General features: G+C 39.5%; 1 protein-coding gene across 3 annotated transcripts in view; it reads right to left on the reverse strand.

The window, feature by feature from the left end:
* ADCY8 (adenylate cyclase 8) overlaps nt 1-12,534 on the reverse strand; it is a 228,962-nt gene that overhangs the window by 109,657 nt on the left and 106,771 nt on the right. For all 3 annotated transcript variants that reach the window (XM_082434066.1, XM_082434065.1, XM_082434064.1), the window contains exon 6: nt 4,206-4,364. In XM_082434066.1, the coding sequence (XP_082290192.1) occupies nt 4,206-4,364 (159 nt within the window). The remainder of the gene's footprint in view (nt 1-4,205; nt 4,365-12,534) is intronic.

A 12,534-nucleotide genomic window follows, 5' to 3' on the forward strand; every position in this document is an offset into this window, starting at 1 on the left:
CACCAACCTCACCCTTAGGGGTCGCTGTAGCCTCTGATAAATCGCAGCCCCACTGAGCCACATTTAAGCACTTCCTTTGGCTTTTCTTCTGACTGTCAGCCTGATCCCAGCAACTTTTAAGAATCAGTGATTTTTTTTCAGTCATGTTGATTATTTTGGAAAAACAAGTTCCATAAATGTTTCTGAACTCAACGGCAATTCTTGTCCTATCACCATGCAAATGTAGTGCTTAGTGTTTTGGAACTTTTCCTATCTTTTCAATTTTCACATATTTGTGCCTTATTTCTTCAACTTGTCTATAATCTTCTTAAGAACAAAGGCAGGTCTTACAAGTCCACAGGGCTACATGGAGGGTCCTTTAGGAAAACCACTGTAAGATGCAATTTCCCCTGTAATGTGTATATGGAAAGCAGAAGAGAACACAGCTGTGGATACGTGCAGGCTGGCAGCTGGCTAGCTCACTCACAAGGTAAGAGACTCATATCAGCCATCATGGTTCAAGATTCACATTTCTTTTTTAGCAAAACAACAGATGACATCAAGAGCCTTAAAGATCAGACGTGAATTGTGGGAATGTCACATGGTAAATCCTTCTGGGCAAGAGTTCTTCTGTTCTCATAACTGCCTAACTCAATCAGACTACTTATCGTGCTGCACTGTGGTCTGGGTAGACTAGCTTGGTGTTTACAAGCATGGATGCTTTGGCCAGATTCCCTGGATTGAAACCCTAGCTCTGCCACTTGCTAGCTGAGAGATCTTGTGCAAGTTATTTAAGCTTTCTATGAGTCTGTTATCTCACCCATAACAATGGGAAAAATAATAGTACCCATTTTTTAGGGTCTTCGTGAGTATTTTAAGAGTTGATTCGTGTAAAGTAGTTAAAACAGTGCATGGTACACTGCACATGCTACAAGAACAAACCCTTAAATTATTAGGATTATTTTCAAAAATGCCATTATCTTATTTCTGTTGTTTGTTCCATGCCTCCTCAAGGCTTATAAGGTACACTCTAAATTCTGAACAAGGTCTCTAAGACCTCCACTCTCTGGGCCCTGCGACTTCAAGCCTCATTTTCTGACACTCTCTCCAGCGAATCAAGTAATTGGCATGTCGTCAAATTCAAGGTGCTACTTCACACCTACTAAACTCGGAACAAGCCATTCTTCCTGCCTAGAATGCTCACGCCATGTTTTCCACACAACAATTTCCTACTCCCTGATTCAGCACAAATTCATTTCCCTAGGCTGACTTCAGTGCTCTTTTAAACGAATGAATGAATGAATAAGGTAGCTACTTAAGACTTTGCTTGGCTTCTGGATTCTAGAAACAATATATCCAAGGAAACAATTTTTTTTAAAGTGATGTTTCCAAATGCATTTTCTTCAGTGCTGCCTCTACTTCCCCTCGTTACCCCCCTTACCCATCCTGCTAAGTTCTTGCTTACAGAGAGAATAATCCACTGCAAAGGACATGTAAAGAAACAGAAACTACAAACAATGCATTTCTGCTCATTTAAGGCACATTCTGCATGCTTTCCAAATAAGTATCCCTGTATATAGTCATTGATTTCAAAAGTGAGGTAAGATACAGGCATGCCTCGTTTTATTGTGCTTCCCTTTTTTGTAATGCACAGATACTTCATTTTTTCCAAATTGAAGGTCTGTGGCAACCCTAAGTTGAGCAAGTCTGTCTTTCCAAGAGCGTTTGTTCACTTCATGTCCCTGTGTCACATTTTGGTAATTCTCAAAATATTTCAGACTTTTTCATTATATTTGCTATGGTGATCTGTGATCAGTGATTTTCGATGTTACTGTTGCAAAAAGATTACAACTCACTGAAGGCTCAGATGATGGTTAGCATTTTTTAGCAATAAAGTATTTTTTAATTGAGGTACATACATTGGTTTCTTTAGACATAATGTTATTGCACACGTAATAGACTATGGTATAATGTTAACATAACTTATATACACTGGGAAACCAAAAATTCGTGTGACTCGCTTTACTGCAATATTTGCTCTATTGTGGTGGTCTGGAACCCAATCTGCAATATCTCTAAGGTACGCCTGTATCAAAAATAAAAGCATGTGAAAGATGTTTTGAGCTCTCCTGAGAAAAGTGCTAATTACAAGATATTCTCATGATAAATTTTGTTAATACGTAGGAACTCCGTAGTGTTGACCTAGGAGAATAGAAAAGATGTTTGACCTTCCATGAAACAAATAGATGTCCCAGTCTTTCTCAGATCAAGCTCAGAGCTGGGTGCTTGAAAGCTGTCTTTTTCTCCCAGGCAAAATGAAACTCCTGGACGTGTTTTGTAAAGTCTAATGGCTGATTTTCTTTTAAAATAATCAAGTTAAATACCACCCCATTTGGTATTTTCTCTAGATTCTACATTTTATTATTCTGCTGTCAACGCTCGGGGGACTAATATTTGCATATCCTAAATCAATATTATGTTTTCCATAGTGAAAGACATCCTTGCCGTTACTTATTCCTGACCCTACTGCTGAAGTTCTAATCAATATTTAAATGCTTTGATAGAAACTGGATTTTAGGTGTTCATTTTTATCCTTGCTCCTACCTTGAGCTTTGGAGTAATGCATTTGCAGCTGAGAGTCTGGGGATTACATTTCCCTCTAAGGAAATGAGTCAGTTCTCAGACAATATTCTCATATATTGAATGTCAGGTAAATCTGACACTTTCTGATACTTTTAAATGCCAGGATACACTAATAATAGTCATGATAGTAAATAAGATCTAACAGTCGGGCAACACTTGTTTTGTCTAAATGTTACTTTGTAGCCAAATGTATTCTATGTGCTTCGTTCCGTGCATCATCTCATATAATTTCCAACCTTCCAACAACTATAGGTGATAAAGCGTTTTTTTCCCCCTCACTTTTCTGACAGTGAAACTGGCTCAGAGGCAGTGAGTAAGTAACTAGACCAAAGTCCCATCAGTGGTAGGTGGCAGTGCTGGATTGAGACAAAAACATTCACTTTCAGAGTCTTTCCAAGACCCTACAGCTACATCATAGGGTCATTACTACAACCACAGCTATTTCCTGAGTGAAGGACTTTATAGACGTTGTTTCATCTCACTAAAGGTTGAGAACAGTGGTCCTCAAAATGAGGTACCAAGGCCAGCAGCGTCTGCATCACCTGGGAACTTGTCAGGGAGGCATATTCTCGGTTCCCATCCCAGGCACAGCGATCAGAAGCTCTGAGGGTGGGGCGTAGCTATTGATGGTTTAACAAACCACGTATGGACTCTTCATGACTGCGGGTTACAGACTATCAATCGTTATGCCGTGGCGTTGGACGCCTCCCTCCCTTCTTCCTAGGTTCTCTACATCACGCTAGGCACTGGGGACACAGAGGCACTGGAGAGTCATAATAAAAGGACAATCTTGAACAAACTGGACTGATAGATTAACAATGGAAGACAGTGATGGGTAGTGAGGCACTTAATAGCTGCGTTTATGTGACAGATTTAATTTCTTCGAGCCTCAGTCTCCCCATTAAAACAAGGAAGCCACGATTTACTACGTGGGGTGTTGTGAGATCAAATGATATGATGTACTCATGGTATTTAGCACTACTCAAGACGTGTTTAGAATTGGGGGCTATCTCGCTCATTGAAAGGAAAAGTAAGCTGAGTTTGCTTCCTACAAATAGTGATTGATAGGAAGGGGAAATAACAGACATTTAAAAAGCAAAAAAATAAAAAGCTAAACAATTTCAAATCATGGAAAGTTCAGAGATATGTCTGAGTTTTCAAAGGAAGGGTAAGGTCATATAGCAGGTCTGTAAGTCTTAACCCTGGCTGCCCATGAGAATTGCTTTAAGAACTTAAAATAGATTCTGCACAGATTTTGCTTTACATGAACTGGTCTGGGGTCTGGAACACCAGGACTTGAAAAATGTTCCTCTTCTGGTTCCAATGTAAAATCAAATCTGAAAACCAACGCTTTGAAGGGCTAGGTCCTGAACGCCAGAGTGTCATCTCACCGTCCTCATTGCCTATGACAAATGTCACTAAAGTTTTGGGGCCAATATTTGCATGATGTTTTAATGTTCTGTCACCTCCAAAATAATTGCTTCTTAGACACATACTTCTGAATTCTGCACATGGGAAACCCACTGTCACAAAGTGAGCAAATGATAAGCGTTAAGCAAGAAGAGGGTTTTGCTTTGGCTTACCCAGGGATTCCTCCAGATTCAAGTTTGTTTGCAATATCCACATCCCAAGACCAGACATCAAACTGCCACTTCCGTAGACCCAACACGCCACATAGCACTGAGCCCGAATGGATTCCAATCCGCATGTCAACATCATGCTTCGTCCTTGACCGCACATACCTGTTGACATAGGTGAATGCAGAGACACATGTAAAAAGGCCAGTGTAGGCACCCTTGGCCTGGGTGGCAGCCTGGGTCTTGCCTACTCCATAAGTTCAACTCCTGTCCATTCATATGCCACCTCTTCCATGAAGCCTTCTTGGATTTCCTGATAACAGAAAGATACCCTTCCTCCTCCAAACTCTACTAGTCTTTTGTCTGAACGTTTAAGGGCCCTTATCACCCTTCTCCCCCAAACCTGCTCATTCTATATAACTTCTGTCTCAGGGAATGGCATCAATCTCTCTCTCTACTCACTACTGTACAAACCTGGGATAGATTATAGATTCTGCACTTCATTGCACACTCCATTTCCAACCTAAATATTTTAATTTTTATTCCATTTCCGTCTCTCCATTCCTCATACCAACACTCTACTTCAGGCCACCATCAGGCTTCAGTCTGGGGTCCCTGACTCAGCCTGACCACCTTCCAGCTCATGTTCTACCATGTTCTACACGGCTATCACAAACACAAAAGTGACCTTGTCACTCCATCACTGCCTTGTCTAAAACTCTTTCCTGACCTCCTGACTCCTTAGAGCAGCGGTCTCTGGAGTACTGTGCTCACATCCCAGGGCTGAGCTGGGTCAGCGGTTGGGAAGCAGGAAGACAATGATACAACTTCCATCCATAGCTTTCGTGTTTTATCTTTACCAAAAATTGATATATGGGTTGACTTTAGCCACCTTACAGGGTCTGTGTCAGACTGACCTCTGACTGTAAGCATGGGGGAGGCATCTTGAGAAAAGAGGAAGATTTCTACCATCAGGAGTTTCCTCTGGGCGCACGCATTCCTTCTTCATTTTCAAAATATTTCAAACAATTTTAGTTTAAGAGTTAAAGGATGTCGTTTAGGTAGAAAGAAATTCAAATGGTAGACTGTAACACTTTGAAATAGAAGAACTAGAAAAATCTTCATTGCCACATACCAACCCAGTGGTTATTTTACTTCAAAATAGTTAAAGGAGTTGTCAAATTTAAAGATGATTTATCTTTAAGGCAGCTTATATGATCAACATAGCTTTTTAATTTAACTACTATGTACAAAATAGATAAGCAACAAGGATATGTTGTATAGCACAGGGAATTATAGCCATTATATTTATTTATTTATTTATTTGGTTGTGCTGGGTCTTAGTTGCAGCAGGCGGGCTCCTTAGTTGCGGCTCACCGGCTCCTTAGTTGAGGCACATGGACTCCTTAGTTGTGGCATGCGAACTCTTAGTTGCGGCATGCGTGTGAGAACTAGTTCCCTGACCAGGGATCGAACCCCGGCACCCTGCATTGGGAGCGCGGAGTCTTAACCACTGTGCCGCCAGGGAAGTCCCATCGCCATTATCTTGTAATAACTTTTAATGGAGTATAATCTGCGAAAATACTGAATAACTATGCTGTACACCTGAAATATAATACTGTAAATCAACTATACCTCAATAAAAATTAAATTAATATAAAAAAATAAAGATGATTTATCCCTTTTTCTTTGACATGAAAGCAAGTGTTCCAAACTCTCTAACTTTTCTGTGATAATAGGTTGCTATTAATATCCAAATATTTGGAAGAAACCAAACTTGCATAATTTGTTTATCCAAACTGAAGAGGATGGTTTAAGAAGGAGTGAGAAAGTAACTGCTTTTCATAAGAAATTCATGGTCTGAAGAGAGAATTTTGAAAATGGAAGTTTGGAAATGTCTCTATCTCTTCGGGAACTTGGTTGTCAAACTTAAGTTATGTCAACTATCAAAATTCTCAGAGGTGCATATTGACTAATGTCAGGGAGGAAAACAATTTTCCTCTGACTGGTCTAAGAATTAAATTGACATGAGACAGATTAACAGGAGAAAACTGAATTTAATTACATGCATACAGGACCTCCTAAGAAAAATGAGACCCCAGGACAAGTCAGGGAATGGAGGCTTCTATGCTGAGAGAAGGAGAAGGGGACAAGGGTTTGGGACTTCAAAGGGGAGGAAAGCAATTTACAGGAAGATGGGAAAGAAAAGTTTGGTAAACAAATGTTTGCCATGCTTTGCAGAGACAACGGGATACAGAGAGGGGTTTGATCAAACAGGCCTCCTTGCTAAGTTCCCCCCCCTTGCTAAGTTTAGCTCATATTCCTTGTTGTGGCTCTGAGGATAGCTCTCTTCCTGGGATACAGCCAATCTAAATTCTTTTAGGCAGTTAAGGGGGAGCAGGTAAACGTTCTTCCTGAGCCTTTTGTTTCTTAAAAACCACCAGCCTAAAATAATCCTCATGCCAAAGAGACACATTTTGGGGTGGCAAATGTTGCTCCCTTGCAGTAATCTATTTTAAAATTTTCCAAATGAAGAGTTTTGGTGGAGTTTGAACCCATTTGTTAAAAAATATAAAAAATCTACTGCCCTCTAATGAGCTTGTATGAACAACGCACAGACATCAGAGAAGAAGAAAATGTATGACAAGATGTATAAAACTTTGGCATAAATGACCATAAATCTGATGGTCACTAGAGCCAGATACAGAAATAAATTGAATTTGAAACCTCACCTTTGCATTTCTGCATCATAAACTATTAAGATTAAAATAAAATCAGTTATGGTGAAACCCACTGCTCTCACTAAAAAATGGTGAGAGCAGAAAGATTTCTGCACTATAATTAAATTTAAAATATTTAAAAGTATATTTATTTCATCATTATCCTTAACAATCCATATTTCATGTATGTTTTATAGTATATGTTTTAAATGTGCGAATATAATGATAGAATAGATAATAATACAGTTTATAAGTCATTATAAGCATTTTTGATAAAGATGGGGGATCAAAATACTCAGAAACCACTGACCTGTAAGATAAAATGGAAAACCGTCAGAATGGGAGAAAATAGTTGCAAATGAAGCAACTGACCAAGGATTAATCTCCAAAACATACAAGCAACTCATGCAGCTCAATATCAAAAAAACAAACAACCCAATCCAAAAATGGGCAGAAGACCTAAATAGACATTTCTCCAAAGAAGATATACAGATTGCCAACAAACACATGAAAGAATGCTCAACATCATTAGTCATTAGAGAAATGCAAATCAAAACTACAATGAGATATCATCTCACACCAGTCAGAATGACCATCATCAAAAAATCTACAAACAGTAAGTGCTGGAGAGGCTGTGGAGAAAAGGGAACCCTCTTGCACTGTTGGTGGGAATGTAAATACAGCCACTGTGGAGAACAGTATGGAGGTTCCTTAAAAAACTAAAAATAGAACTACCATACGACCCAGCAATCCCACTCCTGGGCATATACCCTGAGAAAACCATAATTCAAGAAGAGTCATGTACCAAAATGTTCATTGCAGCTCTATGTACAATAGCCAGGACATGGAAGCAACCTAAGTGTCCATCAACAGATGAATGGATAAAGAAGATGTGGCACATATATACAATGGAATATTACTCAGCCATAAAAAGGAACGAAACTGAGTTATTTGTAGTGAGGTGGATGGACCTAGGGACTGTCATACAGAGTGAAGTAAGTCAGAAAGAGAAAAACAAATACTGCATGCTAACACATATATATGGAATCTAAAAAAAAAGAAAATGGTCAGAAGAACCTAGGGGCAAGATGGGAATAAAGATGCAGACCTACTAGTGAATGGACTTGAGGATACGGGGAGGGGGAAGGGTAAGCTGGGACAAAGTGAGAGAGTGGCATGGACATATATACACTACCAAACGTAAAATAGATAGGTAGTGGGAAGCAGCCGCATAGCACAGAGAGATCAGCTTGGTGCTTTGTGACCACCTAGAGGGGTGGGATAGGGAGGGTGGGAGGGAGGGAGATGCAAGAGGGAAGAGATATGGGGACATATGTATATGTATAACTGATTCACTTTGTTACAAAGCAGAAACTGACACACCATTGTAAAGCAATTATACTCTAACAAAGATGTTTAAAAAAAAATGATAAAATGGAAAATTCCTAGCCTGGCACATAAAATCCTTCATGATCTGTCCTGTGTCTTCCTTATTAACCCCATTTCTCATGCACACACTGGACTCCAGCCATCCAAACTACATGTCACTGCCTGAACCCGGGGCCCAGGATGCTCCCTCAGTCTGGAATGTCCGTTCCCTCCTTCAGTTGAAATCTGGATTATGTGCCTTTCCCAGTGTTCCTATTGCATCCCACGTGAACAATAAGTGGGATACTGCATTGTAATCATCTGTCTCCTCTACTAGATTCTAAACTAATTTACGGTACAGACTTTGCATGGCTCAGTGCCATCCATCCCTCCTAACATGGTACCATGTTTGGAACATGGCGACACTCAATCAATGTTTATTGAATGGAAGAATGGATGGCTGAGTGGATGGGGAGTCACTATTCATGTTCCCACATCTCTGAGCATTTTGATAAAGAGTATAAACTCCTGGAAGGCAATATTCCTGTCTGAGTTATCCTTGTATCTCTTACAGCCTAGAGAACGCCTCACATATAGTTGGGCTTTTTTTTAAAGAATAAATGAATGATTCCATGTACAAATTGTATCTTTGTATTCCCTGTTCTTAACAAGTTATAAGATAATACATTTATTTAAACAATAAAGTGTTAGTGGGTTGTGAATACAGAAATATTGAAATAAATTAGATATTAGGAAGGCAGCCACGGACATTAGAAAGAATGCTTGTAGCTAAAGGGTGAGACAGTTCTTGTCCCTGGTGAGGATTCTAGTTTCTGGGCCATTGTTTTAACTTTAACTTTTAAGTTAAAAACTGCATGGGAGTTTGGGATTGACATATACACACTACTATATTTAAAATAGATAACCGACAAGGACCTACTGTATAGCACAGGGACTTCTACTTAATATTCTGTAATAACCTATATGGGAAAAGAATCTGAAAAAGAATAGATACATGTATATGTGTAACTGAATCACTTTGCTGTACACCTGAAACTAACACAACATTGTAAATCAATTATAATCCAGTATAAAATAAGAATTTTTTTAAAAAAGGAGGAGGAGAAGGAGGAAGAAGTAAACAAAAAACCCTGTATGTGTATGCAGTTTTTATACACAAACCCTTCATCCACTGATGATGAAAACAGTAGAGGCCATTTGAAAAATTCAATAAAGCAAGAGGAGAAATAGCATCGAGCACTTGAGAAGAGCATTTTAGTTTCTGATGCTTTCTCATTGAGTTTCTATGAGGCAGGGCATCTGTGCTGTTCACCATGTCTTGTACCGCAAAATCCAAACACATATTAGGATTATACTTTCCTATATATTTCATGTTATTTTTAGCCAATAAAATGTGAGAAGTGATATGGGTCATTTCTGGGCAGAAGTTTTAAAAGCCTGATCAACCACACTCCTTTGATTTTTCTTTTTTTTCTGTGTCCAGCCTCAGTCGAGGACACTTGGTGATGAGGCCTTCTTAACCACGGCTCCTGAATGAGGATTATGTAGAGTGGTACCTTGCCATTCCCTCAACCATCTCACAATGGACAGGAAACGTGAGTGAAAACTGAATCTTTGCTGTTTTAAGCCACTGAGATTTGGGGGGATGTTTGTTACGTCAGCATAACCAGGACCATCCTGACTGGTACAATCATCATTCCCAATCTACATCATTCTCATTATATGAGCATCACTATAGTAGAGGGTGTAATATGGACTCTAGTGCCAGACTACCTGAGTTTATATTTTGCTCTGCCACTTACTAGCTGCATGACCTTAGGCATGTTACTTAACGTCTGTCTATAAAATGGGAGCGATAATAGCATTGTCAGGGTTAAGTGAATAAAGATATGCAGAGAGTTGAGAATAGTCTCTGGCACATACTAAGGACTACTTGGTTGCTTATCACATATGAAGGAACTGCAGGAAAGTTAACCTATTTTCTTGTGGCCACATAGCTGGTAAGCATGATTCTAAGACTAAACTGGGGCTGCTGTTTTTTAAACCTCATACTCCTTGCAACGTAGACACTGTATGTGGTGTGTGATTCTGGGCAAATAGCTTAATCTTATCCAGAGTTTCAATGGTTGTAGAATAAAGCTCTAGCTGATTGTTTCACTTACAGAGCTTTTGTGAGCCCCAAAGGAGATAATGGATGTTAAAGTGCTTTGCCAACTAATTGTGAGGGTCTATTAAACAGCACACCATGCTAATGACATTAGGCAATTAACATGATACAGGGAATGCACTGGAACATCTTAATGAAAAGACATTTAGATTTTTTATTTTCTTCTACAAAACAAAAATCATAAGAAGACAAACTTTTTCACTGCACTGTTTTTCTTTTTGTTGTGTCTGGGATTTGACTTAATAAAAGAGAAGAATGAAATTACGGAGAAGTAATGAATAATTTACAGACAGCGATCCTCTTTGGAAAGGCTACCCAGCGGTTGCATGGAACTACAAACACATTCCATGTGTTTCAAGATCAGTTCTTGAGGGGGGAGGGGGCCTTTGAGCATTCTTGAAGCTAAAATGGAGGGAATTCTGCTCTGAGTTACAGGTCCTGTTCAATTTTTCCAAAGTAGAGCCCCACCGATGTTTTGCTGTGCCTCATCAGTCGCCAAGTAAAGAAAAAAAAATGCCTATAGATCACTTGCCTTATAAACATCTGCACCTGCTTTTTTCTCCACAAACTCTGAGCTTCTGGAGGGCAGGCGTACCATCTTTCATTTCCACATGCCCACACTTAGCACAGCGGCTTAGCACATAGTGCTCAGAAGTATTTGTTGAATTCATGGACAAAGCTCAAAACCTTTCTTGCTCTATAGCCCCTTGTTGTCCCAAGATGCTTCTAAGAGTCCCAGGGGAAACATGGAGGTGTGTTTGGCCCTGCCAGTTGGGGAGTGGGGAGACCCTCTACATCTTCCCCTTTCAATTAAAGCAGCTTTGCTCTCATCTGTTTTCATGGAGGGCTTCTAGCTAAGATTTCTTTTAAATAAAGACTCCACTTAATAGTTATTATTATTTTTTGTAGCTCTAGATCAAGCTGGGTACCAATAATGCAACAGTTTACCAGCATAAGAGCGAAGATGTCATTTCCTTTAATTGAACTATTAAAGATGAGTGTTTGGTATATGATAGAAGATGAAGAACCTTAGAAATGTTCTTTCAGTTGAAATGCTTCAAATGGTTCATTTTTTAGCCACTTAACCAATCCATCGATGGTGCTGGAGAAATGACAGCCATCATTGATCTGTAGATTAGACTTTCTCCACCCGTTAAATAAATGGATGAGTAGAGAGACAAACTTCAGCAGAGTAGCAGATTGGTACTGTGGGTGAAGTAATTCCAACTCCTCAGCTTTGGGAGCAGAGACTGGAGTTCTAATGCTGCATCTACCCCTTGTTGGCTGTGGAAACTGGAGCAAAGGAAGTAAATTCCCCTCTGTAAAATGGGAATGATATGGGCTTCTCAAAGCAAGTGACTCTCAACACCACCAAGGGGCATGGGGTCTGCATTAAAGCAGGCCTGGATGTGAAGTTAGGTATCTCAACTTACTACCTGTGGGCCTCATGCTAGTTGCATTAGTCTCTGAGTCCCAGTTTTCTTAGGTGCAATGGGAAAGAGAACTAGATTTTTGCAGAGTTGTTAGGATAGTTTACAAAATCATGTATATAAAGCACTTAACCTGGTGCAGTTTGAACACTCAAAAATAGTGGCTACTACTAATTTTTGTTAGTAATTAACAAAATTAACAATTTGTAAGTATACAACTATATACAGGTTGAATCAGACCAAAAAAAAAATATGAATTGATCACACTACCCTTTCCTGCTAAAATTGTACCTGCATTTGCTCTATTTACATCTAAATAGCTTCAACCAACCCATTTCATATACCAACTGGGCAGTTCCTAGACATACATTGGTTCAAAAAGGATGAACTAATTTACAGTGTAGTAAGAACTGAGTGATTGGTCCTCAGCTCCCTAGATGAAACAGTGCCCTTGGACACTCTGGGAAAAATGGAAAAACAAGGGAGTTAGTTATGGAGGTCAACTAAGGTCACTGTGCAGGGTGTTCTGTGCAAGTGTCAAGTCTTGTCTTTACAATAACCCTGGGTACCATTACCAGTACCATTTTACAAATTAGGAAGCTGAGTTCCAAGAAGTTCCTTTCTTTAGG

Source organism: Balaenoptera physalus (genome assembly GCF_965194825.1).
Source record: "Balaenoptera physalus genome assembly, chromosome: 17".
In the NCBI taxonomy this organism is placed as follows: domain Eukaryota; kingdom Metazoa; phylum Chordata; class Mammalia; order Artiodactyla; family Balaenopteridae; genus Balaenoptera; species Balaenoptera physalus.